Source organism: Lucilia cuprina, chromosome 6 (genome assembly GCF_022045245.1).
Source record: "Lucilia cuprina isolate Lc7/37 chromosome 6, ASM2204524v1, whole genome shotgun sequence".
NCBI classification, from domain to species: Eukaryota; Metazoa; Arthropoda; class Insecta; order Diptera; family Calliphoridae; genus Lucilia; species Lucilia cuprina.
In genome coordinates, this window is record NC_060954.1 from 19,903,741 (window position 1) to 19,930,189 (window position 26,449).

At 31.7% G+C, this 26,449-nt stretch overlaps 2 protein-coding genes across 2 annotated transcripts in view; one reads left to right on the forward strand and one right to left on the reverse strand.

Moving 5' to 3' along the window:
• Positions 1-1,544: 1,544 nt before the first annotated feature.
• On the reverse strand, positions 1,545-7,575 carry LOC111677488 (protein phyllopod). Its single transcript, XM_023438608.2, has 2 exons — positions 6,941-7,575; positions 1,545-3,190 (listed from the first exon to the last, which is right to left on the reverse strand). Exons 1-2 carry the CDS (start codon positions 7,076-7,078, stop codon positions 2,045-2,047), a joined length of 1,284 nt encoding a protein of 427 aa, XP_023294376.2. The 5' UTR covers positions 7,079-7,575; the 3' UTR covers positions 1,545-2,044.
• Positions 7,576-23,308: 15,733 nt separating this feature from the next.
• Positions 23,309-26,449, forward strand: part of LOC124420502 (chromatin modification-related protein EAF7-like) — a 38,298-nt gene continuing 35,157 nt past the window's right edge. Inside the window, exon 1 of the mRNA XM_046953470.1 lies at positions 23,309-23,351. Within this exon, the coding sequence (XP_046809426.1) occupies positions 23,309-23,351 (43 nt within the window). The remainder of the gene's footprint in view (positions 23,352-26,449) is intronic.

A 26,449-nucleotide genomic window follows, 5' to 3' on the forward strand; every position in this document is an offset into this window, starting at 1 on the left:
AATGTATAATTGCACAGTTATACAAAGTATAATTGCACAGTTATACAAAGTGAACAAACACAAGCCTGACCGTCCTAAAAATATTAATGGCAATGATGTGAGAATTGTTCTTCAACTCAGACCCGAATTGTGAATTATTATATTTACACCACTATAGTGGGGAGGGTATTATACGTTTGTGCTGATGTTTGTAATATACAAAAATATTGGTCCAATACCCACCTTAAAGTATACCGATCGATTCAGAATGATTTTTTGAGTCGATTAACCTTGTGCACAAGGTACAGGCCGCAATTTTCAAGATAATTTGATGAAATTTGGATCAAGCATGTTTCTTGGCACAGGGACGAAGCCTATTGAATGGTTGAAATCGGTCCATTATATCACCTAGCCCCCATACAACCGTAGCTACCGATTTGAACTTTTTATGCCATAATTACGTCAAATATTCTATTATCTCTCTAAAAATTGGCACAAATAAGTTTTACATAAGTATAAAATATATATAAATCGGCCCTTATTTGACCATAGCCCCCATACAAACCCCCCTTCAAAAAATGTCTTAAACGCCTAAAATTAACTTGTAACCATTTGTATCGCAATGAAACTCAACAAAACTAACTGTTATTTAAAAATATATCCTTTTCCCAAATTTCCCGAGGATCGGCCCATATTTGACCTATATAAAGCCTCATTTAGAAATTTTAGTTTTATTCATCAATAAATTGCTTAAATATTTTGGAATAATATTCAACATAAAATTTTCTTTATAAAAAGTAAAAATTTTAAAAATATACTCATGGTGTAGGGTATTATATGGTCGGCCATGCCCGACTCTACTTTACTACTTGTTTTTATTTAACTCCAACAAATGAAAACAAAAAGCAGATTATGATTAATATCCAATAAATATTAGAGATGACATTCATTCGTAATTCAAACCGAATTACCTACAGCTTATGTGATACCATATTTCCACGATCCGTTGAATGACTTAATTCGGCCTCTGAATGACGATAGCCCGTTTCTACGTCACATTCGTAATTCGTTTTGACAGTTCATCGCCAAGTTGTTGGTGATTCTATTCTTTATTTGTCTCCAACCAATGAAAATAAACAGCTGTTTATGATAAATACCCGATAAAAATTAGAGATGATACTTTTTCATTCGTAATTCGTACGTAACTCAAACTGAATGATGAATAAGAGCGTGAATGATGAAAAATGAAATAAGACAGTGAATGATGAAAAATTGCATTATATAAGATATTAAGATATTTTGGCATAATTTCAGTACAATCCGAGGATAATAAAAAACAATATTTTATGCTTTAATTTCAATCATGATATTTGTTTTATTTCGAAATTATTTCTTTTTCTCAAATCTTGATTTTTTTTATTTTATTCAATTTATTATTGTGGCTTGTGAGTTCAATAATAAATTAATTAAAAAAATGTTTTAAATGTATTTATGTTTGTTTTTGTGACTTAAAGTTAAATAAATAAACAATTAAATTACAGTTAAAAATAAATTCATTTACAGACAAATTAAAACATTTGTAAATTACAATTAAAAAAAATATAAAAAAAATTCACTAGATTGTTTAAAATTTTAACATAATTTGTGTATGATTATAAACTGAATAACAAGTATTTTGTTGTTGAATTTTATGTATGTATATGTTCTTTGTTTAAAAACGGTGGAATTTAAACATATATTTTTTTTAAAAAGGTATTTTTTTTGTATAATTTTTTTGGGTATGTGTTGTTGACTATTGTTAAATACATGATGTGTAACGTTTCAAAATTTACAATTAATGTTTTAAGATTTATCGTTTATCGTATAATTATCGATTTCTTTATGCAATACAATTTTCGTTTAGAGGCTAGAAATTTGACTAAAATTTGTTTGTTGGTTTTGTTTTACTTTTTGGTAGCATGAATAGATTTTTAATTTTGTGTGAGTTTTTTTTTTGCTTTTGTTGCAGCTTTGAATATTTGCAATATTTTTTGTTTTAGTTAGTTTATGCTTATTTTTTGGCATTTTAAACCAAAGTAATTGTTAAACCTTTGGGCAAATTGAATGTATTGGTAAATTCTTCTGTTGTTGTTTCCATTTCCATAAGTTCTTCATTACTTTCTTGCTCTTCTTCTTCGCATAAATCGATTACTTCCGCTGTTTCGGAAACCTGAAACATTAGACGTTTTCTGGCTGTAAACGAGTTAACATGTGTAAACTGATCTGCCAAAGAGGGTAGAACTTCCGATATGCTTGTATCGAAATTGACTAAAACTTCATCATCTTCTAGGGGACGCAACCATTTTGATTTTGGTTTAGTGGGACTCATAATTTGTGGTAAAGTGCTGGTGTTGCTTTCGTTTTCTTGTGGTTCACGTGTTAGTGTGGTGCCCAAGCGCCTTAACATGGAGACAACCTTGCCATCAACTGTGGGTTTTGGCAAAAACTGTTGACGTATTTGTTGAGGTGGTGATTGTTGCTGTTGTTGTGTATGATTTTGTTGTATACTTTGGCTTTCGTTTTCTGTGATTTCTATTTCTGTTGCAGTTTCAGTTTCAATGACTAGATTTTGTGGATTACGTGCAATAAATAGTGGAGCTTCTCGTTGCGATAGCTCTCGTTCCACTTGAACAATACTACGCAGATAACAGGCTTTTAAGCGAGAAAACTCCCGACACTTGCGACATTTCAGTGCTGTTTGTGTGGGCATTTTCAGGGAAGTTTTAGCTGCTCGCACCACCATGTATTTGCCACAACTACATTGTTGCATTGATTTCTGCTGCACTCTAGCTCCTACACGTTTGGCTAATTGTAAACGGAAATTACGCTTGTTGAAATTGATTTTACTCATAGGTTTACTGTTGTCCTCAGTTTCTGATCTTGAGGTTTGTTCCGTTTGCTCAGGTGGTGTGTTGACATGTTGCAGTGCTGTTACCAGTTGTTCCTGCTCTGCCAGTTGTCTGGGTTTGACTTGAGCAATGGGTCGACAAACGGCTACTTGTTTTTTGGAGCCTGAACTTTTCTCATCTTGCATTACATTGCCACTATTCAGATGGGATCGAAAGGTACCCGAAGGACTTTCTGCATCATTGCTGTTTAAAGCCTGCAACGAATGCCAATTGATGAGCCAGTTATTGCAGCTGAAGCATAAATATTTGTCCTCATTTAAGGGCTGTAAAAGAATAAAAGAAAATACCAGCAAATTAGTTTAAATTATTATTTTAGAAAAAAGGTATTTGAAAAGTTTTTCTGCGGTTTTTTTCTGAAACCAATTAGAAATCATACAAATGTAACCACAAATCAATTATTCAAGTTCATAATTGTAACGCCCTATGAATTTTGAGAAGCAAACACCCCGATCCTTTCATTTTTCAAACCAGACACATTGATAATTACCGTTGCATAGGACAACATATCAATAAAATGTGTTTAACGGCAAAACCACCTGCCGCCACCAAAACCTATAACTGCTGCAGCAATAACAATAACAACTAAAAAAGCCGGTAGATACTTGCCAGAAAGTTTGTAATTATAACAAAACTGGCTCAATGGTAGTGTAGCTGATAACAGCTGCCAGTGGTGTTACTACTGCTTAAATTGATCTACATGCATACATATGCATTTGTAAAGTCAATAAAAAACAAATTTAAAGGTGTTTGTTATAAAGCTTGGAGCGCATGCTCAGTATACATTAGTGATAACTCACTACAATGTTTGCATGGTTCTTTTCTATTGTTTACCTGAACAATCAATATTAGATTCATGTGGCACACATATTAGAAATTCTATTATGTTGTTGTTATATTACGGTTATTGGGGTAAAAATGACAGATGACGCGTGTGCCGTGTGTTAAACAGGATTTACAATGATAAACAAAAAGGTTTAATTATTACGAGTAGTATTAAGACGGACGAAAGGACAGACAGGCATAAGTAGACGTCATATGTTGTGTTGTTTTTGTTTATAAAATGCATAAGAATCGATCACCAGGTGCAAAATACGCACACAAAAATTTCATATTCGTATAAAACCAAAAAAAAAATGTGATAAAAAAAATAATTTTGAAAAAATAAAACAAAACAAAAAAAACAGCACCCAGCAAAGGTGCTATTACTTTGCCACAAATACAGCTGTCGTTATGTTGCATGTTGCTTACTTACAAACTGCACACACAAAAACTTCCATAAAAAAATATTGTATGTTTTTGAATTTTAAAGGAAAAAATGCAGTTTTAGTATCAGACATTTCAGCAGCAGATAATGAAGAGCTAAACATACTGACCCGCAGAAATTGGAGTATTAACAAACAATTTTTGTAAGAACAAACAACAAATCCTAAAAGCGATTTGTTTGCTAAAACTATAAGTTAGTTAACAGTGGGCTTGAAGAAAACAAATGGTACGTTTTGTAATGCCTGTAGCTGAATAACTTTGTGGGCTTAAAATCAATACTGTTTCGTAATTCAGCTAGCTGAATTTAAAAAAATTCATTTAGCTGAAAAGCTTAGTTAAAAGTAGCTGAATAACTTAGTGGGCTTAAAAACAATACTATTTCGTAATTCAGCCAGCTGAATTTAAAAAATTCATTTAGCTGAATAGTTTAGTTAAAAGTGGGCTTAAAGAATGTGAAATATTGTAAGAAATAAGATATTTATGTGATTCAGCTAGCTGAATTAAACAATAAATGTACACGTATGAAACGTTTAATTAATATTCATTTAGCTGAATAACTTTAATTTGATTATTAAACAAATCACTGTACTAGTGAGTGTATGTGGTGTTTAAAACAAAAAACAGCAGCAGCTGCTGCTGCTGATGTTTTTGTTGTTTGTCTGCATCATACTGCAAGCAACTCTTCATATAACCTGCATAATGATCTTCCTCATCAACATGCTCTAAGTCTGATAATCACCGGCTAAGGGCAGCTGACATTTTTTCGTATGTCTTAATGTTGTTGTTGTACCTTAAAATTGTAAAATCTACCAGTAACCTGCATCTTAAGACAATTTTCTTAAACAAAATCTCTCAACAGCATAAAAAATTTATATAGAGAACAAGTAAAGGAAGAAAAAATAGGACAAATAAAATGAAATATATCAAATTTCAAACAAGTAGCTACTTTGCCAACACCATTAACAGGAGTTTTAGGAAACATGTGATCGATATTATGTCTGCAAATGTGTGCGTGTGTGTGTGTATGTCAGGATACACTGCTAACAATCAATACTACACCAATAACATCGATCATTTTTTCTTTTTCTTTTGTTTTTGTTGTTTTTAATTAAGCAAACTACAAGAGCCACTTTATTAAAGCAGTGCAACAGAGACAGAGAGTCCGTATCAAATTACGGGATATGTGGGAATTATGAGAACAAGTGACATCTGCTGTTTTAGGACAAAAACAATAACATACTTTTCTACATACATACATTCATTCGTATGAACATAAATATGTACATATTTTGTTTAAATATCCGGTACAAGTATATTTATGTGTGAAAACTTCTGAGGTTTAAGATTTTTTTGTTTTTAATAAAAATATTTTCTTATATGAACCATATTCAGTTAGCTGAATGTGTTTTTTTATGATTTGTAAATATAAAAAGCTTTTTTTTGGCATTATTGCAGAAATTCAGCTAGCTGAATGTGTACTTTTATAATAATATAAGTTATTAAAGATAGTATTGAACAAATTCAGCTAGCTGAATTTCGATTTTGGAGGTAATTAATAATTCATATAATTAATTAATAATTCATATTATATAAATTTGAAAACATTCAGCAAGTTTTCAAATTTATATAATTTTATTATAATTTAGCTAGCAAATTGTTTATTAATAAATACATTAGTTAAACTAATGTGTTTTTGTATAATAAATGGTATTTATTTGTATTGTAGATAAAATTCCGCTAGCTGAATAGGGATCAGAATTATTCTATAGCTATAAAAATGAATGAAATCAGCTAACTCTATCGACGAAATCGATATTTCAATATTTTTTCCAAACCTTTTTATCTGAATCTGATATATTTTTATATTAAATCTCATTTATTTGCAGCTAAAAACTAATTCAGCTAGCTAAAAAGAGGTTAGAAATCATCTGTAGCAGTTTAAAGAACTTTGTTGTTGAATAGTTGCTGAATATGAATTTTTAATTGTTAAGGAACATTTAAAATAAAAAAATATATTGAATTTTAATTAGCATACATACTTAAGTGGTAAAAGTTAAAAAAATATTAGTTAAACTATAATTATAATGGCTAAACAATTTCGATGGCAGTTTAAGCAAAAAATGCCGCATGAGTGACATTGACATGCATGAAGCTGATTGACATTTCTCTGTACTAATATTAACATTATTGACCTATAAATATGTCAACTCATCTCTTCATTTTACACATACATACATATGTATGTATATACTCTCAAAGCTCTGCAGTATATTTGTAATCTAATGTAAAATGTATTTAATAAATTTCACCGATAAATAAAAGCGTCAGTATCAGGATGCTGTACTAGGTACTGTTTGCTTTTCTACATGATGATAATAATAGCAACAATAACACAACACAGACGTACGATGTGGTATAAAATGTTGCTTTTAAACTCTAAAGGGGTGGTGGGCTAGAGACAGAAAATTTATACAAATTTGTGGGTGGTTGGGTTTGGTTGGTCTGGTTCAAAGTTGTATTCGCATTGGAAAGTCAATCACCCCAACTCATTGCTTTCAAAAGATACGATGACTCATTTTATATAAAAAATGAAACGGTATAAAGGAATAAATAGTCTCATATTGATTTTTTCCTCAAGTTAAATGAAGTAAATAATTGTTCTTACAATGATTACAATTAAAATAGATTTCTTATCATAGCTTTTACCACAATTTGAAATGAATATTTAGAAAACATATTTTCAAAATTACCTGGAATTTAAATTTGGCCTGTATAAGTTGTACAATATTTGGTCCACTGCGTGGCTCATAAATGTTGATGGTTTGGTTTGTGTGACAACCACAGATGAGGCAGGTGCGTTTTAAATATTCCGATGATTTTTCAGACATTTTTGTTGTTGTTGTTAGTTTTGGTAATTTATCCAATAAATATAATTTTAGTAATAAACTCTCAGTATTTTTTTCTGTTAATTAATTGCAAATAATTCACTAAAAATTTCTTAAGGAAAATATTTCTCTTGTTATAATTTATGCCGCACCGTACGTGTATTTGATTTTTCGTTTTGTAGGTATGTTTGTATTCGTATCTTTTCTATTGGGTTTCTATAACAATCCTTAGGATACACAAATATTATTGCGCAAAAACCCTCTAAATTTCATTTGCACACTCACATACACGCTCACTTTACTTTTGTATTGTTGTACTTTACTACGTCATATGTTGTTTTAATTACACTCTTTTATTACGTTTTTGTTTTGTTCTCTCTTTATCGTCATGTGAGAGTCGAAAATAATTTCGTTTGAAGGGCTCGCACTGTTATTGTATTTCGTTTATACGTTCATTCGTTCGTGCACGTCCTTCACGTTGTAAGGTTCAATTGCGAATGAAGTTTAGTTTGACGTTGGTTGTTCTTAACTCACATTGAACCTTTTTTTCGTTTTTTGTTGTTTTCGTCTGCTGTTTTTCGTTCACAGTACATAACAGCACTTCGATCCACTACAACTTTACATTCATACATACATATGAACGTACTTTTTGTCATAATAGTTTTTGGGTGTATTGTTCTTTTAAGAAGTACTAGATAGCATAAGTCCTTTTAAAAAACAAGATACACTGAAAAATTATTCATTCATTCTTAATATTAGTCTTAAGTTAAAGCTGTGATACACGGTTAACAGATCATACAACGTTGTCAGTAAAATGTGTAAAAAATGTTGTGTGAACTTACCATTGTTCTTTTGCAACGTTGCCAGAAAAAGCATATTGCAAGTCAAAATTTGTAAGTTGACACTATTGTTTGACATTTTCTGCACATTTTACTGCCAACGTTGTAAGATCGTGTATACATAGCTTTAATCGATTCTGCATTATTCTATCTTTTGTCTGAACTTGGCGTGAACAATTTAGCAGGCCTGCTCATATCCTTAGGAAATACTAATCCACAATCGCTTCTCCACATTCCCTTTCGAATGTATATCTTTCCGAACCGCTAGAAAGTCGCATATTTCCACATCTCTCCGAGCAGTGGTCAATGCATGAGTGAAAGTAGTGTACCGACACATGACATATCGTAGGCATTTGTTGCACTGATTTTCAAAGTTAATTCTTTCAAGCAAGATCTGAAAAAAATCAGAAGCCAGGACATTAAAATGTTACGAAGAAGCAGCGGGAAATACCCGAGTGTATATTAGTACTTCTGAAGTGCAACGACTGTTGATGGTCCATGATCTATCAGTTTTCTGGATATAGGATGGAATCGTTGGACTTGTGGATTACATATTAAGTGGCTGACTAGTCTTTGATTAATTGTCACTCCACTCAGATGTAGTATAATAGAATATGTTAAAATAACTACATTTATTAGTTATGTTAAGCTTTGCGGAAAAATCTGAAATTAATTACTAATTAAGTTGTAGTTAATAATAGTAACATAAAGAATGTATCTTCTGTTATTAACAATTTAAGTGAGTTTACAACCACTTTTTTCTAAGTTTAGTTTATTTTGAAAAATAAAATCAAACTTTAACTCATCCATTTGGTTTATGTATTGTTGGAAATTATTAAAATTGTTGGAAATTCTCGATAATCGGCTAGAATATTAGCATTTTGTTTTCAATGGCAATGTTGCAAATGTCTACATAATTTATCCTTGTTGAGTACGCAAACACAGTCTTATACAACCAAGCACTTCGTGACTGAAGCAATCGAAGCAAAAGGCCAGCTGACGCCGCTTTAAGGGGTTATTTTAATCTGAATAATAAAGTTCGTCCTTTTGAATGACGGTGACGTCGACATCCTTTGTGTCGTCGTTAGTGGTTATATAAGGTTAATCTCATTATCTGCACATACACCTTTCCAAGGATGTCAGAAGTCCCTTGTCAGATGACTGAACAGCTTCTTCACTTTATTGTTACCATCTGGAGCTGGATGCTTCTTTTTTTCCTCACGTTTGCAGACGAAGAGTCCTGAGTCTTCCGATGTAAAGGCAGTGTGTCAACGTTAGTAATTGCTCAATTTGAAGAACTGCATGGTAACATGGTGTCACTGTGATGGTTTAGATAATTTTATTTTTAATAAGAGAGTAGTACAAAAACATTTGTGTCTACTATTTTTTCCAGTGTAATTTCCTTTTTACGCATACTAATGAAATCTGAAATATTCGTTATGCTATAGACTATGTTACCGCTACATTTAAGAGTAGTGAATTCATACTCACACTATACACATATATACAAACGTCTATAGAAAGTATCTGTGTATTTTACGAACGTAGTTACAAAAGGAAGTTGAAGAATAATAGCAGTACTATGGCACAACAACAATATGTAATAATAAAAACAATTTTAACAATACCTAGCAAGGAGCAATAACAAAAAAAAAAACTTTGACAGATGTTGGAAACAACATTAAAGCGACAAACTCTTACAGCGAAAACCAACAACAAATTTAGAATCATATAAAAGAGAAAAACATAAAACAACTGAAAGTGTTTATCGGTATCAGTTGTAACGAATTGTAATTACACTAAACACTTTAGTAATCTATGGTAAAGACGAATTCTGTGAAAGGTTATGTATTAAATAAAATAGAATCAGTTTTACATTTTTAAAATTTAGGTAATTTATGTTTTTATGTTTGCAAAACATCAAAGATACATTTTGATAACAGTGAGACGGATTAGTAAAGAAAATGACACAAAACTACTCTGATACAGATTTCGGATTTGGTATCGTCTAATATCTTAAATATAGAATCGAACAATCGATAAAAAGGTATCAACTAAGAAAATAGAAAATACAGAGGAAAAGTCAAACATTTTCAGAGCTATCCCAGCATTTCGACAAAGAGTCAATGCATACGAAAAAGACAGTAATTTCCAAAAATAGTTAACCACCTGGATGATTGTAATTCGTATGTTTTGGTTTATTCGTCACGAATGTACCCTTTGTAATCGAGAATGAAGCCAGTCGTCACTTTAGTGTCCTCTTTGTAAGCGGGATCGGATACAGTCGTCTCTTTACTATCCTCAAGTAACCTAAAGATTATACTCTTAAAAGTAGTTTTTTTGTTGTACTTATTTACCCATCTTTTGAAGACTCAAATTTATATCTTTCGGGTCAATCGTCACATTATTGTCCCATAGTATTCTAGAGAGTAGACACTTGAAATTTTTAAATTTTAGTTCCATTAATATCTTACCACCTGGCTGACTCCAATTCGTATTTTTTTGGTCTTTCTTAACAAATAAACTCTTTGTAATCGAGAATGAAGACAGTCGTCACTTTAGTGTCCCATTTGTAAGCAAGAGCGGAGGCAATCGTCTCTTTACTGTCTCTTTGTAGGGTGTAGAGTGACGATTGACTTCCTCGTAGGACAAGCCCATGTTTAAATGTCGGTCACCTGGGTAGTTAGGTGGCTAGGGGCCACCAAAAGGGGTAGGTTAAGTGGTCAGTTCGGGACTGTCCCGTCGAACTGCTGGGATGAGAACGTACTAAATGAACATCATATGCCACGCAAACAACAAACCGCTCTCAGATAGATCCAAGTAAATTGCGAACCATATGACCTTGATCACTTTTTCCCTGCCCTCGGAAACGAGAAATGGCATTTTTGACAGAATGAATTAAATTCTGCCAACGATTTGATTCATTAATAAAATGTTTCTAATTGTAAAGATCAATTGATACCAATGGATAACAAATCTAATAAATAACTAAGAATACCTATTGTTTTCTCTTCGTCATTTTTATAAAGGCCAACAAACCAACAACACGCACACGCTCACTTACATACATTCGTTGTATTCGAATAACGATTCGAATTAAAGCATGTGTTTTTTGTGTTTTAATTTATTTTGTTGTTGTTGTTTGTTGCTGTTGTAGTTTTAAATATTATTATGTGCAAAGGATAAAAAATATTGGTGATATACGGAGATACAACATACAAACGTTGTTTGATTCATTTTCTCTGTTATCAATATTGTCTTGGATCTTCTTTTTGTTTTTGGAATCCAATGAAACAAACGGAAAACAAAACAATACCATTCACCAAGTAGGATCGAAAACAACAAAAAACACAATAGAATTCATTGTGGTACTCATATGTTGTGCTCAATTATGCCAACGGCAGATGCTGCAGAATTTGAGAAAAGGTGTTTTTTGTTTTTTATTCATCCTTCTTTTGTGTGAGTCTTTATTTTTTAAGGTGAAGAAAATAAAGAGAAGAGAGTTATTAAAAAGGAAAAAGAAAGGTGTATCATCGATTGATTAAATCTATGTTATCAACAACAACATGTTTTCTTACATTAATGTTTTTTGTTGTTGTTGCTGGTGTTTACCTCTTACAAACATTTATGTAAATTGATATTGGGTGCATGTTTGTCTGTCTGTAGTTCAGTCTCTCCGTATCTGTGTGTATTCATTTAATAATTTATGTTTATTAAATGACCAAAACGCCGGTAGTTCAATTGTACTGAACACATACACACACACATACTCACCATGTATGCACACTCGCATACACATGTTGTCCTGCAGATGTTTGGATTTGATTGGATCAGGAAAAAAACGACGACAGCTGTTATATTTCTTATTGTTTTCGTACTAAGCGCATGTTTTTTTTTTGTTTGTTGATTTGCGCACTTTCCTCTCTCTACTCGTATCCATCGATCCCATTTAGCGTGTAGTAAACAAAACTTTTATCAATGAATTTTTTACGTTTTACGCGACACTCACACACTTTGATGCAGTTGCGTCGAATGTACATACGCATGCGTATTTGACTTTCGTTTTAATTGATAGTAGTGACTGAACGTTCTGATACTTGCAACTTTGTTGCTAGTTATTAAAGCATGATTTATTATCACTGGAGTCCAGTGACTGGACTCAGTTTGAATTATTGGTGTGTTAATTTTTGTTTTAAATCAAAACTGGTGAAATTTTTAATAACCTCTTACGAAATACATGCTTATTTATCCATACGACGATTTATGGGGTGGAAAAGATTCCCTCCCTTAAAATATGTAAACGTTTTATGATATTCACCATATGGTCAAACTTTTAACAATTGATAATGTTTAGAGTTTCCATAGGGCTCATTGTGACCTTTTTAGTGGAGTGAAATCCAATAATGTTAATCCATTGCTTGACATAAACGAATTTAATTATTAAGTTCATATATACATATGATAGTATATCGCTCATTTACTACGAGACTGGTATGATCCGAAAAAGTTAAATAACTTTATTAAAATAAAATTGTGTATATATTGAAATTTGTACTTTAATTTTTAACCTTTAAAGACCATAGTTTATTGGTTACGTAATGTAGTTATATCAAATCCCAAGAAATAAAAACATAAACCTTATATATTGTACACTAAATGTATAATTGCTAAGATTTTCCAAGATATTTCGATCCAATTTCGGCTAACGCCTGACGATGGCAAAGAAAGAACTACATAGTTTCACTGTCCTCTCTACATTCTTCTGAATTCGCACATGTATTCCTAGTGACACAATCATGTCACTAGGAATACATGTTATCATACTAACCTCAGATTTGCTAATTTTAAAGAGATTAGGATTACCCCATTACATTCGCTATTTCATTGCCAACTAAACTTTACCTCTAAGAGAGTATTTCGTTAAGGCTTTTTTACAATTTAATACGGTCTTGGATTTAAATGTATAATCTAATATTGCCCTAATGGCCATCTGGCTGTCGGTAAATACACCTTATTTATTGTAATAAAATTTATACATTTCGTTAGGTAAACAGTGGTATATTTCTGTTTCTGGGTATTCAAAGTAGAACGACAGGCCCACTTTATCCACCAATTTAAGGTAATTCGCGTAACAATGGATTCCTACTGGTATTTGCTCTAATGTAAGAAATTCTATCTGGAAACATAGATTTAAAGTTTGACTGATGTAGTGCTTATGACATCATTTATATCCATGCAGCATGTACGCTGAACTTCCTGTAGTTGTTTGATATTACACTTTTTATCCAAAGAAGTCCACAAGATTATAGAAGCATGAACTACAATTGGTCTAATTAAACTTGTATAAAGCCAATGAGTCATGGTAGGACTAAGACTCTATGTTTATGGTTCTCCTTTATATCGTCCAGGGTTCAATATATGTACTAAGAAATGCTTGTCTTTTTGGGAACAAATATATTTCCGTGTTCGCCGGGATAACATTGAGGCTTCTTGGTTGAATTAAGCTCAGGGCCGTGTTCAGAGCCTCATCAGCTGTTCTCACAAGAAATTTGTATTTATTCTCTTTAGAATAAAAACGATTCTATTACTTATTAACGCATGCCACCCTGTGGTGGCATACTCTTTTATTGATAGTTATATTGTACATCTCTCAGCTTATCCGGCTGTTCCGGATTGTATAAACATATTAGAATACACGTTAATGTAGATGCCTTAGATATATTGTTATAGTAGAATTCACCTATATAATAATACAATTTCGTTTAACACGGTTTCCACCGATCGTCCCTTTACATAAGCATACTGCTTGGATTTTTATATTCTACTACGATCCTCATCCCAGTATACTGCCTAGGTTTTCTCCTGGCAGCAGATCTATGAATTGTTCTTGAACGATTCAACTAGATCACTTCTAAACGTTTATGCTTTGGCGTCTATATCTTCTATATTTCGACCTTGAAAAGAGTCCTGACCTAAATAGTTATTGGCCCATATGTGTATTTCTTTTAAAACAAAGCTAGGTTTATCGAATGAAAATTTAGGTGTTGAACAAAGGGGTTCATGTCTTTCATACATTAAAATTTCAGAATTATCATTATCCAATAAAAAGTGTAAAATTAATCAATTCTAATTGATTGTATAAATTATAAAAGCTTCTTTTATAAAAACTAGCTGATACCCGGTGTTCTTCGCTACCCCAACCAAAATAAATACATAATAAGCAAATAAAAATAATTTAGTTATTAAATTATAAAATTTTTCTTAAAGGTTTATTATAATTTCTCTTGGTGATAATGATCTTTTATTTCTTACTTGCTAAAATTTCATATACATATACCTTTATTCTTTTAAAATAATTCATATTCTTATGGCTTGGGATATACAATATTTTTCGTTTTACCCTCTAGTATAAATAAAAAACCCACTTAATGATTTTGAAAATTCTAACCACAATAGTTTTCCAGATTAACAATATCTTACATATGAGAGATGCCAAGACAATTATTGCAAGTTTGCAAATTTCTAACTATTTATGAAAAATTTGAATTATCTAACAGTTTTTAAGATATTAATTTTTTATTTAATTTATATATATATGGTGCCAAGCCCCCCATTAAGAGTCGACCCATTATTTTATAAATGTTCACATGAATGTCAAAATTCTTTAAGCAAAATTTAAAGATTCTAGCTTTAATAGATTCTCAGATATACGAATTTTTCATTTTTTACTTATATGGGGTCTCCAAGCCTCCATAGTAGTCCGCCAATTTAATACCCAAAATGTTTACATGGATGGTGGCGCTTCAAGCTCCCCAGATGAAAGTCCGCCCTTTTTTCCTCCAAAATGTTCAAAAAAATATTGAAGTAATTTATGCAAAATTTGAAGAATCTAGTTCTATGTTTTCTTAGATAAACAATATTTTGTATTTTATGCATATGGGGGATGTCAAGTCCCATTAAAAGTTCGCTCGTTATACTCTAAATGTTTAGATGAATGTCAAAATTCTTCAAGCAAAATTTAATAGATTTTCAGATATACGAATTTTTCTATTTTATTTATATGGGGTCTCCAAGTACCCATAGTAGTCCGCCAATTTAATACCCAAAATGTTTACACGGATGTTAAAATTTTTCGTGCAAAATTTGAAGATTCTAACTGTAACAGTTTCCAAGATAAACGAATTTTTGTATTTAATTTATATGGGAGGTGCCACGCCCCCTAAAGCTAGTCCGCTCACTTTTTAAACCAAATAATCATATTGACTCTAACTGTTATATTATCTCAAATATACGAAATTTCAAAATCGGTTCAGCCGTTTAGTAGTCTATAACGTTAAAACTAACAAATAAACACACATCTAATTTTTATATATAAATATGAAAACATAATAGTTTTTTTACTCCACAATATATAAAATAATTTTGTTTCTATTGTGGTTTTTGTCAGCTACAATAGATTTAGAGTTTTCATATTTTTTGGTGAAATTCAATACTTGTTTACTTACTCTTCAATGTAAATATACTATGAGAATATTCTGTATATTTATTTGTACGTGTATTTTTCGTAAAGCCATACAAAATAGGCAAATAAATTAAGTTTTAATGAAATGTCCAATTTTTTATTGTTATCCTTATTCATATTATTTGAATGAAATATAATTGACATATTTCGATCAATATAGCCCCCGTATTCATAAAGATATTAATCGCTTATTTTAGGTTAATTACACACATTTTCCATACAAAATTCCTTCAATAAACCATCAATAACTTTATTAAGCATTTATAAATATGGCGTTAAGTCTTTAGTGATTAGGAAAAATGATGAGAACTTATCTTGCGTCGTAAACTTTTCCAACCAACTCTTTACATTAAACATTCATTTTAGAAAGTAAATTCTGCTGGATTCTGGCTACGATACGTTTTGAAGTGTTTATCCGTTTAATAATTTCTGGCAACTCTTTTACAGTCTAGCCAACAACCATTGTTAATGTTTGATTGGCAATACTGTTCGTTTGTCTATCAAGTTCACAAACCATACAAAAATACCTTGTTTATACAGTACCAACATTTTTACGATATAGATGTGAATTTATTGTGTACTTCGTAAGCCATAAAATATGCTTTAATAAATTTATTAAAACAAAATCGAATGAAAAGATAAATGAGCTCGAAACATAGGAAGGTAAGTAAATGAAATTACACCCTACACCACTTAAGTGGGGAGGGTATATTGGGTTTTGTGCTGATGTTTGTATCGCACAATAGTATTAGGTTTATACCCAGCTTAAAGTACCAATAGGCTTAGAATCATTCTGGGTCGATTTAGCTATGTCCGTCCGCCTGTCCGTCGGTCCATTATTTCACCTAGCCCCCATACAACTGTCCCCCCGAATTGGGCTTGTAAACATTGTAATCAAACAACAGGTCGAAATTTTGGAGATAATTCAATGAAACTTGGCACATGATCTTCTATTATACCGTAGACGAAGTCTATTGAAAATGGTTAATATCGGTCTATTATTTCACCTTGCCCCCATACAACTGAACCTGCAAAACCAAGTTCTATACTAGATTTTATGATCCTTATGAACTCTTAAATTATAGGGCCTCATATAAAAAGCAACCTTTAAAATTGGACTTAAATTTCCACAGTTTTATTCATTAATAAATGGCTGAAGTATATCTGGGGCAAGGTACAATTAAACTTAAATGTTTTATTATTAATCAAAATAAATTTAATTTTATTTTTTTATCAGGTGTAGGATATTATATAATTTCTTACTTGTTTTTAATTTATTTTATTTACATTTCCACTTTCGCAAATAAAAATTATATTAGAAACCAAAACAATGCATGTTTCATAAAAAAGAAGAAGACAATTGTAAATGTCATAAAAAAAATGAAAATTTAAATTGAAAATAAAAATGTATATTGTATAGTCTCAATAAAACATACTAATTGATAAATCAATCAGTTTAATCTTTATTATAGTAAAAATTATATTATTTTTTTACATCAGCTGTTTAAACTTTTGCATATCTTGCTTAAGTTTAAACCACCTCCATTGGGCGCTTAAACTAGCAAACAAAATTAACTAATTGAGTACTCAAAAACAACTTTCGAGGATTAATTTTAATTTATTCTTTAATCCGTCATGCGTACAGTCTCTACCTAAATCCAACGTTTTCTTTGATACTCCTTTACATGTGTTGATGCATAATCCTCGAAAGGGATCTAGCATATCTCACTTCGTCTGAATAACTTTAGTCCATTTTTTCTAATCTGGTACCACTGTAACTTTGTCGCATCTCTGTTTTGTGGTTTAAACCCAAATTCGCGAGTAGAGAATATTCGATAAAAGACTGATGTACGGTAAAGTTTATAATTCTGGATAAGTTCGGTACTGTTGCCGAGACAACAGATAACCAACAGAGACTGTGGGACTAAGCGCTGTAAATAAGTTGGTGTTAAGTATATAAATATGATAAAGAATGAATATAGAGGTATACGGATCTCATGTTAGGTTACGTTGATAAGAGGATGTATACAACACCTAGGGGCAACTGGCCTGTTGTGCGCTCTTTATCAGGAAAAAAGGAACTGAATGAATTATTTGTCAGTATTCAGAAACTCAGTTTCCCGAACGTAATTCCTAATAATCCTCCAATCTGTGTTAGTCAGGAATATTATTTCCGGAATAACATCACTTCCAAGATACTTGGATTAACTTCGACGAATGCTCTATATGCGTCTCTTATGGATCTTACCCGGCCGTAAGATGTTGTTCTCTATGGGTGTGTCGAATGAGTTAGGAGTATCTTATGAAAGTGATACCATTGAATTTTCCTTCCTTGTCCAGGTATGTGTGTTCTCTGTCAGTAAGAAAAAAGTCCTCAGGTTTTTTAATGGATTCGTGTTTGATCTACCGAATACGTTCGATGTGGTGTTTCATCAGCAATAATCAGAGATCAGAGCTCGAGTACTTGAGCTAACTATCAACCACTTGTAAGGTACACAAAAAATTAGTCGTCAAAAAAACTCGCCCTGTGGATAAATAAAATAGGGCCAACACGGCAGGTATACAATATTTGTAGCAATCCGTTGCTACACGGCTGACTCTAAATTAGAGGTGTATTCCTGTGGATTATTTATGTTTTACATCCTCTTCTATTTCCAATCTAACTAACCTAAGTCATCTGGTATGACATCCAAATAGGCAGTGGTTACTTCAATTATATTCCATAGCCAATGATTTTTTTTATTGTTTGTAGGTGGATTATACAGGATTGACATGGAGAAGTCTTAATTTAATGGTGCAAAAGCCAGGACTTGTTCTTGTGTCATTGCTCTTGAGTATAATCGTAGAGTTGCGTTTAAGGAGTGAGATCGAAAAATTCTTAACATACATACATATATGTTTATAAAAAAGAAACCACTAAACTTACAGCTTTATTTTTTTTATTTGATTCAAATTATTATTACAATTTACAAAAAAAAAAAAAAATATTTTTATAGTTTTAATCACTAGTGATGAAATTTTGAACCCTTTTCGGAAACCCTTCCATTAACGTTTTTATAGTGCTTTCTGTCACATTGCTCGAACATGTAGTCCATCTCCGTTTAAAATCTACCACACTTTTGGACACCTTTTTTGTATTCTTCAATTCTCTTTTAACAAGAGCCCAATAGCTCTCCACTGGCCTTAGCTCCGGGCAGTTTAGAGGATTTGCCTCTCTTGGTACAAATACCACATTATTGTTCTTGTACCACTCAAGGGCTTGTTTACCATAGTGACAGGATGCCAAGTCAGGCCAAAAATAAGTGGACACATTATGAAGTCTAATGAATGGAAGCAGCCTTTTTTGTAAACATTCCTTGATGTAAATTTCGGTATTTATAGAGCCCGTTGTAACAAATGATTGGCTTCTTTTGCCGCAACTGCATATTGCTTGCCATACCAAGAACTTTCTGGGAAATTTTGTCTGCTTTTGGGTCCTACACTTTTCTTCAACATTCCCTCGAGCATCAGCAACATAAAACTTTTGACCTGGAAGTTGCGAAAAATCTGCCAGAACATACGTTTCGTCATCCATTATGCAGCAAGAATATTTTTTATTAAACTTGACTTCAATTTCCGTGCTCTGTTTTTGGCCTCTAAATTTTTAGCAGCGTTCCTGTCAGGAACTTTTTGAGCCTTGTATGTTTTTAAACCTGCATTAGCTTTAACTTTTCGTACCAAATAGTCCGAGCACTGAGCTAACCTAGCTGCTTTCCTACCGGATGTGTTGGGAGCTCTTTTGAAAATGCGTTCTATTTTTTGGCTTTAGAAACATCATGTGGACCATTCCTTCTACCTGAACCAGGTTTTCTATCAACTGACAAGTTCTCCCGGTACTGTTTAATAACATTGGAAACAGTTTGACGGTAGACCTTTGTATGCTTGGCCAACTTTTTGTAAGACCAAGTTGGGTTTAGTTGAAAATATTTAAGAATTTCAGTACGCACTTTTTTCTGGTCACTCATTTTAATCAGATTAACAAAAAAATTAATATAATTCACATTACACATAATAACTGACATGTTTTTCAAAGGTAACTTGATAAAAAAAAAATCAAATAATAGTTTGGTTGAAAAATGTAATGAAAAACGTGTGTTAAGAATTTTTTGATCTCACTCCTTATCTTCTTTAGCCTTAATATTAATGGGTAACAAGTTAATTATGAAGGAAGTATTCCTTGAAATTCATTGCGGATGGTAGAACATTTCGCATTTTTTGAATTTAATCCTTCTTGATTAGCTGTTTTATGAATGTTTGATTATATGAATGTTTGGATCTAGGATAATTCTCAATTATTTCGCACAACTACATACTGAAATTTTGTAATTTTCCGTAAAAAACAAATTTCTATTTAAATGAATTCACATTTTGTTCACTTGCAGTACTAAAGGTATTAGGTGATATGCGATGTATAGTATGTTTCAAAATTATAAAAACAGTTATTTTGTTTTTCGAATTACTATTTATACATATAAAATTAATTTTGAAATTGTTGTTGCTGCATTTCTGGAAGTTTTCAGTTATTTTATTGTTTCATAATTATGAAACCAATTTCTTTAAAGGTTATTATTGAAAAAGTAACAAAAAAAATCCCCTATATAGGATCTCACAAAATCAGAGCTCTACACACCTAATTACAAGTCTCTAAGTTCAATATTATACGAAAATTCAAAATGTACCTTTTGAGTTTCCTTTTATGGGCTTTCGCCTAATTCCTACTCTATATAATTAATTTTATGTTTCTAGATTCAATATTATAGAATATTCAATAAGTACCTTTTGAAAAACGAGTACTTAATATAATATTTCTAGGTTTAATATTATAGAAAATTCAAAAAGTACCTTTTAAAAAAAAGAACCAAAAAGTTCACTTTTTTGGGGTTCACATCTAATTCCGACTCTATATATGTACTTAATTTCATGTTTCTAGGTCAGAGATACAAGCCGATGCAAAATTACCGGCGGCGCAATCATTTTAGATCGGCGGCGGCTTATTATAGAAAATATCGGCGGCGGCTAAATTGTCGGCCCTTTTTCTTCAGAAATTGACCTTATAAACGTTTATTATATTGAAAAATCTCTGTATAATAGTTTGTTATATGGAAACCTGTCTCTAAATAAGTTATTTCTTCAGAAAATGGACATTTATAGTAGTTTTCACTATTTTAATATTAGCCCAATATTGTGTGGCAACTTTTTTTCAATTTGCAATAAGAATTTAAAATAGTGGAAACTCCGTTGAAATTGGTGAAATTATTTTCCGAAATACATGTGAGATTCCAACCTTTATCAGCGGCTACGTGGCTTGCAAAATATTGCCGGCGGCCAGCCGCCGATTTGAGCCGTTTCGGCTTGTATCTCTGTAATAGGTTCAATGTTATATCAATATACTGATCGAAAGAAGAGGACAGAAATAATGAGTGATAGATTAATAAAATGTTATATTTGAGTTATAAATCATAATGTTTGTTATAAATCATATGCACAGACTAATTGACAATTGCGGAGCGGAGTTCTTTATAAAACAAAAAATAAAATAATTTTTAAAGAACTTCGTTTGTTTGCTGTGTTCAATCGTCTGAATTTACCTTTTCAATTTTATAATGATTACGGGCACTATTCGTAAACATGTATGTCCACTCAGAATACGTACCAGCTCTTTCGATCTTCTTTCCCTTTAAAGCACCTACTCGCTCTTTCGTTGCCACCTACTCTCCAGTAGTCTGGTATGTATATAATGTTTAAAGTACCACTTGGGGAGTATTCGGTTACAACTCTCTATGTTTATATCAATTAACTGTGTACTTAACTCTATCGGTCATCGGTATTTTATTGCCTAGAAAACAGGGTTAAATATATTTAGAAATGTTCGGCTATCTTCGGATCCTTTTTTAGATATATTATGACATTGTATGCATATCAGATTGTTTTAAGTCCATTCTCTGTAAAGATTTTAGAAGGTTAATTTTAAAGGGTTTTCATGATACATATCTATATTGTTCATCTCACAGTTTATCTATTTGTTTCCGAGCATGTTGTTCATGTAGTTATGGAGAACCTTCATGTCTATTGATGTGATAAAAGTTCCAGTGGAAGCCTACGATGTCAATGCATATCGTGTTAGTTTAGTACCACAATTTTTAATTTAATATACATACATAAATGGTATTGAGTGTCCAAAAAATACTTTAATATTCATTCACTATTGTTGGCAGTTAAATATAAACTTCACTCAATATCAATATTATTTCTGATCGAAAATTTTAAGAAATAAGAGAAATTTTAAAATCATTTTAATAAAATCACCTTTTGCTAAATGTACTTGTAATAATTTAGCGTTTAATAATAAATACATTAGAAATACTTTCTCACGGTTTTCAAATAAATTGATTAAATTTTACAATTATTATATAATTTCGCACAATTACAAGCCAAATCCCGCTGATGAGAAAGCACTAGATGATTCTTTAATTTGACTTCACAAAAGTCACAAAAAAGAACTTTATACAAATTGAGCCCATGCAACACCATGAACAGGACCCCCTATGAACATGTGCGTTGCTAAATACATGTAAGACATGCTGATGATGAGGACAATTATAACGTATAAATGTGATGACTTTATACAACAACAATTTTAGAAAACAAATCAAGGGAGAGAGCGAATAAATCGCAACTAAAAAGCACCCTATAGTGTAGATAAACAGCAGGAACCTAAAAAGGAGCTTAGCTGACTTGAGAACACACTCATGTTAGCGGTAAACGATGTTAGTTCAGTAGTAGTTCATACACATGTAGTTAATGAAGGAAAAAAGCACCCCGTGCAATGATTGGTGCAGTTCGAAATGAGGGATGTTTTGGTTTTTATTGAATCCTGCCAACAATTGATGAATAACTTAATGTATGAATGAGTTTGATTTTATTACATTTAAATTGTCGTAGGTTTTGAAAAGGAGTTTGAGTATTTTTTTTCTTATGTTTGGTAATTTGCGTGTGTTTTATAAAAAAATTCTCATACTCGTTTGACAGAAAAAAAAATTAACTACAAACCAGCCAACCCTCTGGGGAGTTGTGAAAATACCGGCAATGGTTTTGTTATTTTTTCATGTTTTGTTTTGCTTATAAATTTCAATGCCACAATTGGTGGAATGGGTGCATTTGTTACTGAAACTTTGCTCGCTCTTAAGTATGAAAGTGTGAGTGTGTTTGATGATTTTCTCTTCTTTGAGGTAAACATTATAAGAGAACAAATTGAGCAAGGAATTTAAGAGCTCAACAAGAACACACATGAACTCTAGCAGCCAACCAAACAACACCGGTTAGCTTGAAGTTTTGTTACAAACAAAATTTTATTTCCGGCCACTTGAAGACATTCCGCCAATGTTGCTGCAAGGATAAGCACACACATGTGTGATGAGTTGCAAAAAAAAATAATAATAATAAAAAACAAAAGAACCAAGTAATAATACAAAACAACTAAAACAAAACGTTAACGGAAGTTAAATAAAAGCGCGCGCGTGTGAAATGTTTTAAATAATTGATATTGTGTGAAAAGAAAGTAAAAGCAATAAATAAAATATTAAATAATAAAATTACATGATTAATGTAATGAATGATAAAATGCTGATAGCTGAATAAAAAAATTTAATGTGTTAAGAAAATATTGAAAATTAGTTCAATGTGAAACTAAATCAAAGTGTTAATTTAAAAAGAATTGCTAGATTTATTAAATATTCCATAAATTAAGCAGTTCTTAAAGGCTTTAAAAGAATCCCACAGGATTAAGGACAACAACGGTGACTGTTAAAATAAATAAAAGCATTATTTTAAAATATGTCGCGTCGTAAACAGTCAAAACCACGAGCTTTTCTCAAGTGTAAGTTTTCTTTGAATCTTTTTTTTGTATTTTATTTTAGTACCTTGGGTAATTTTTTATTATTTGTCTGTATGCACATTTGTTTATGTATGATTGATGCATTCACAAATACATACATTCTCAAACCCATTCATTTAAAAAGCTTACTTACATACACTCACACACACACACCCATACAATTGTACACAAATTGTAATGCCAATCATGCACTTTGGCAAGTGTCAAGAGTATACACTTTAGAGACTCATCAATGGATTTTTGTTGGCTGTAATCAAACTTTGTCTCTGTCTTCCTCTACTCTTCCTGGCCTCACACTTGTGTATTTTTCATTTTACTACGTACAAACACCACCACCTGCTGGAATACTCACTGTCTAAATGTGTGTTTGCATGTGAATGTTGTTACTCCCTCTGCCACTCCCGACTGCCATCTAATGCACGTGTTAGTTTTTAGTATAAATAAATTTTTAAATCGATTTCGATTTTTGTCATTTCAATAGTTGTTGCTACTACTACTGCTGTTGCTGCTGCTGTTGTTGTGTGATACTCTTAAGTGACATAAAATTTTACAAAAAAAAAAAACAAAAAGTGCCTGCCAAACCAAGCCCAGCCAAGTCAAGTCAACCAGTCTGAGCTGGGGCTTTTTGCATTTTACCCATCATCGTCATCATATGAAATTGTATTTTGTTTTATACCTACACATCCCAAAATCCCTATATGAAAAACAAAACCGAAAAAAGGTTCCTTTTTGTTCAGTGCAAAACTCCCAATGGAATGCGAATATGGTTCCCCAAATAACATAACAGCAGCAGCATCACTGTAAAAAGTTTCCTCTACTCTTTCCCCCGCCCGATCAAATGTACTACATCCATATGTTTGAATGTACATAGGTTCGTTCGTACGTAGTAGCTCTAAAAATGTTTCTCCTGTTCAGTTCCCTCTAACCATCAAATAATGAATATTTTTATGGAATACCAGTATTTTGTACACAGTAGACTGACTAATGCAGAGCGTGTAAAGAATTTAATCCTATGTGAACGACATTTACACTACACAATCTCAACTCTTGCATCGAAAGCCTGTCTGTGACAAAATTATTAATTGGTAAAACTACAGAGATACCTTAGCAACAATTCTATAAACATTTTAAATATATAGAAAAACTTTTACCGACATTGAAATATAACATATACGTTATATCATGAGCCACAGCATTATTCGTAAAGAATTTGGTACAGACCTTAACTTAAAGAATAACTATTAAAACTATTTTGAAGGAACTACCAATCCGAGGAAGGAAACAATTGCAAAACGAAGGAAGCGATTAAAAAGTCTTGAATACTTACCTGTACTTGAGTTGACTAAGAATACCAGAAATTTCGAATTCAAGATGGCCTGAAGGTCTTTTGGCGCTTGATGCCATTGACTGAAAAGTGACATATGTATAAGAAAATGCCAAATTTGATGAACTATTTTGAACATTAAACCCCGCCGTAGGGTGGGTCGGTTAAAAAAGCCAAATCCATTCGATCGACAATTCTCAGTAACTCGTTTTCCTTATCCATTTCAGCATGCATGTATCAAATATCCTTGCTCAGTTTTATGTTTATTAGGAAAAAGGATTAACTTCAATCGGTGATCCAAAAGAAGATATTAATTTATATTATTTTAACTATTTAAAAATCTTGATTATCTTAATTACAATAATAATTCAATTGATTGTTTAAAACTTCTGCAATGATTTACTCGTACTGTAGCTTTGCGCAACGCATTGTTTTTATTTTGTACTTGTAGTATTTTGCTTTTTTCAGTTCATCATCATGAATACAACAATAATAACAACTACAACAACAACAAGAACAACAACATCAGCAATAGCAGTAGCAACAACAGCAACAAAAACGACAACAACAATAATAATAACAAAATAACATAGAAAACCCATCGTTCGTTATTTCTCTTGGGACCATACAGCCAATCCCAGGGGACTTCCCTTGAGGATTAGTTTTTACTTTTTCTGTTCTGTTCTTTTACTACTTCTCTCTTTCACTGCTTAATGCCTGTTTTATACTTCGTATATAAATGTAAATGTATAGACGAGTTTGTATACATGAATTTATGTGAGTGTGTGTATGTCATCAATGTTAGTAAATTTTGCCCAAAGTAGGTTGGTATAAAAACAAACACAGATACTTACACATACATATATACACATAAGTAATTTTAAATGTTAGTTCAATTTATTCAAATAAAAGTATTTATTTATTTAAGTAGTTAGTTACTGTTAAAACTAAAATAGATTTTGTTATGCATTTAATTTGTTTAGAGATTGAAAATCTTAGATAATTAAAAAAAATATTTGTGAATATTCTGAATTATTTACATTAATTCAGAATAATGATTTAAACAAATTATTTTGATGTTGTTTTTGTTATAATGTTTTGAATTATGTTTGATTTGATTTACTTAGGATCACAAGCTCCATAGGAATGTTCATAATCTCTTGTTATAATCGTCGATTTTGACTTTGGCTTGAACTGTTTTGTCCCCTCAGAGATAGTTACCATGAGTTCGATTACTCTACTGTGACCTCAACTTTTTAGGGTCTTAATATTCATTAAAAAAAAAATAAAAGAAGCTGGATGGTACATATTCCGGAATGTATTATTTTCTTGGACTCAGCGATAATCCCTATTCACGCAGAGTTGGAACTAGGAAAATAGGTTGTGTGAGTGAGGATAGAGTCAGTAATGTTTGTGGAAATTTCATTTAAATATTTTTAAGCGGGATACTTCTGGACGAAGTCTGTTCCACATACGAATGATTAAGCTGAATCAATTTTCTCTAAAATGTTCTGTGCGATCCACTGGCCAATCGACCACAAATGGCTTTATCGGAAACAATTTCCTAATATATGAGAGAAACACATTCCATTATAATATCTTTAAAACAGTGAAATACATCCCATGTTGAAACGGTGTTTTAGTAATCAATATACACCGCTCATAGATATGGATGGAACAATATCATCTATAATCTGTTTGAGCGTCGGAAAGATATGTCGAATATTACGGAAGTCGAATTAGACTCCGAAAGAAG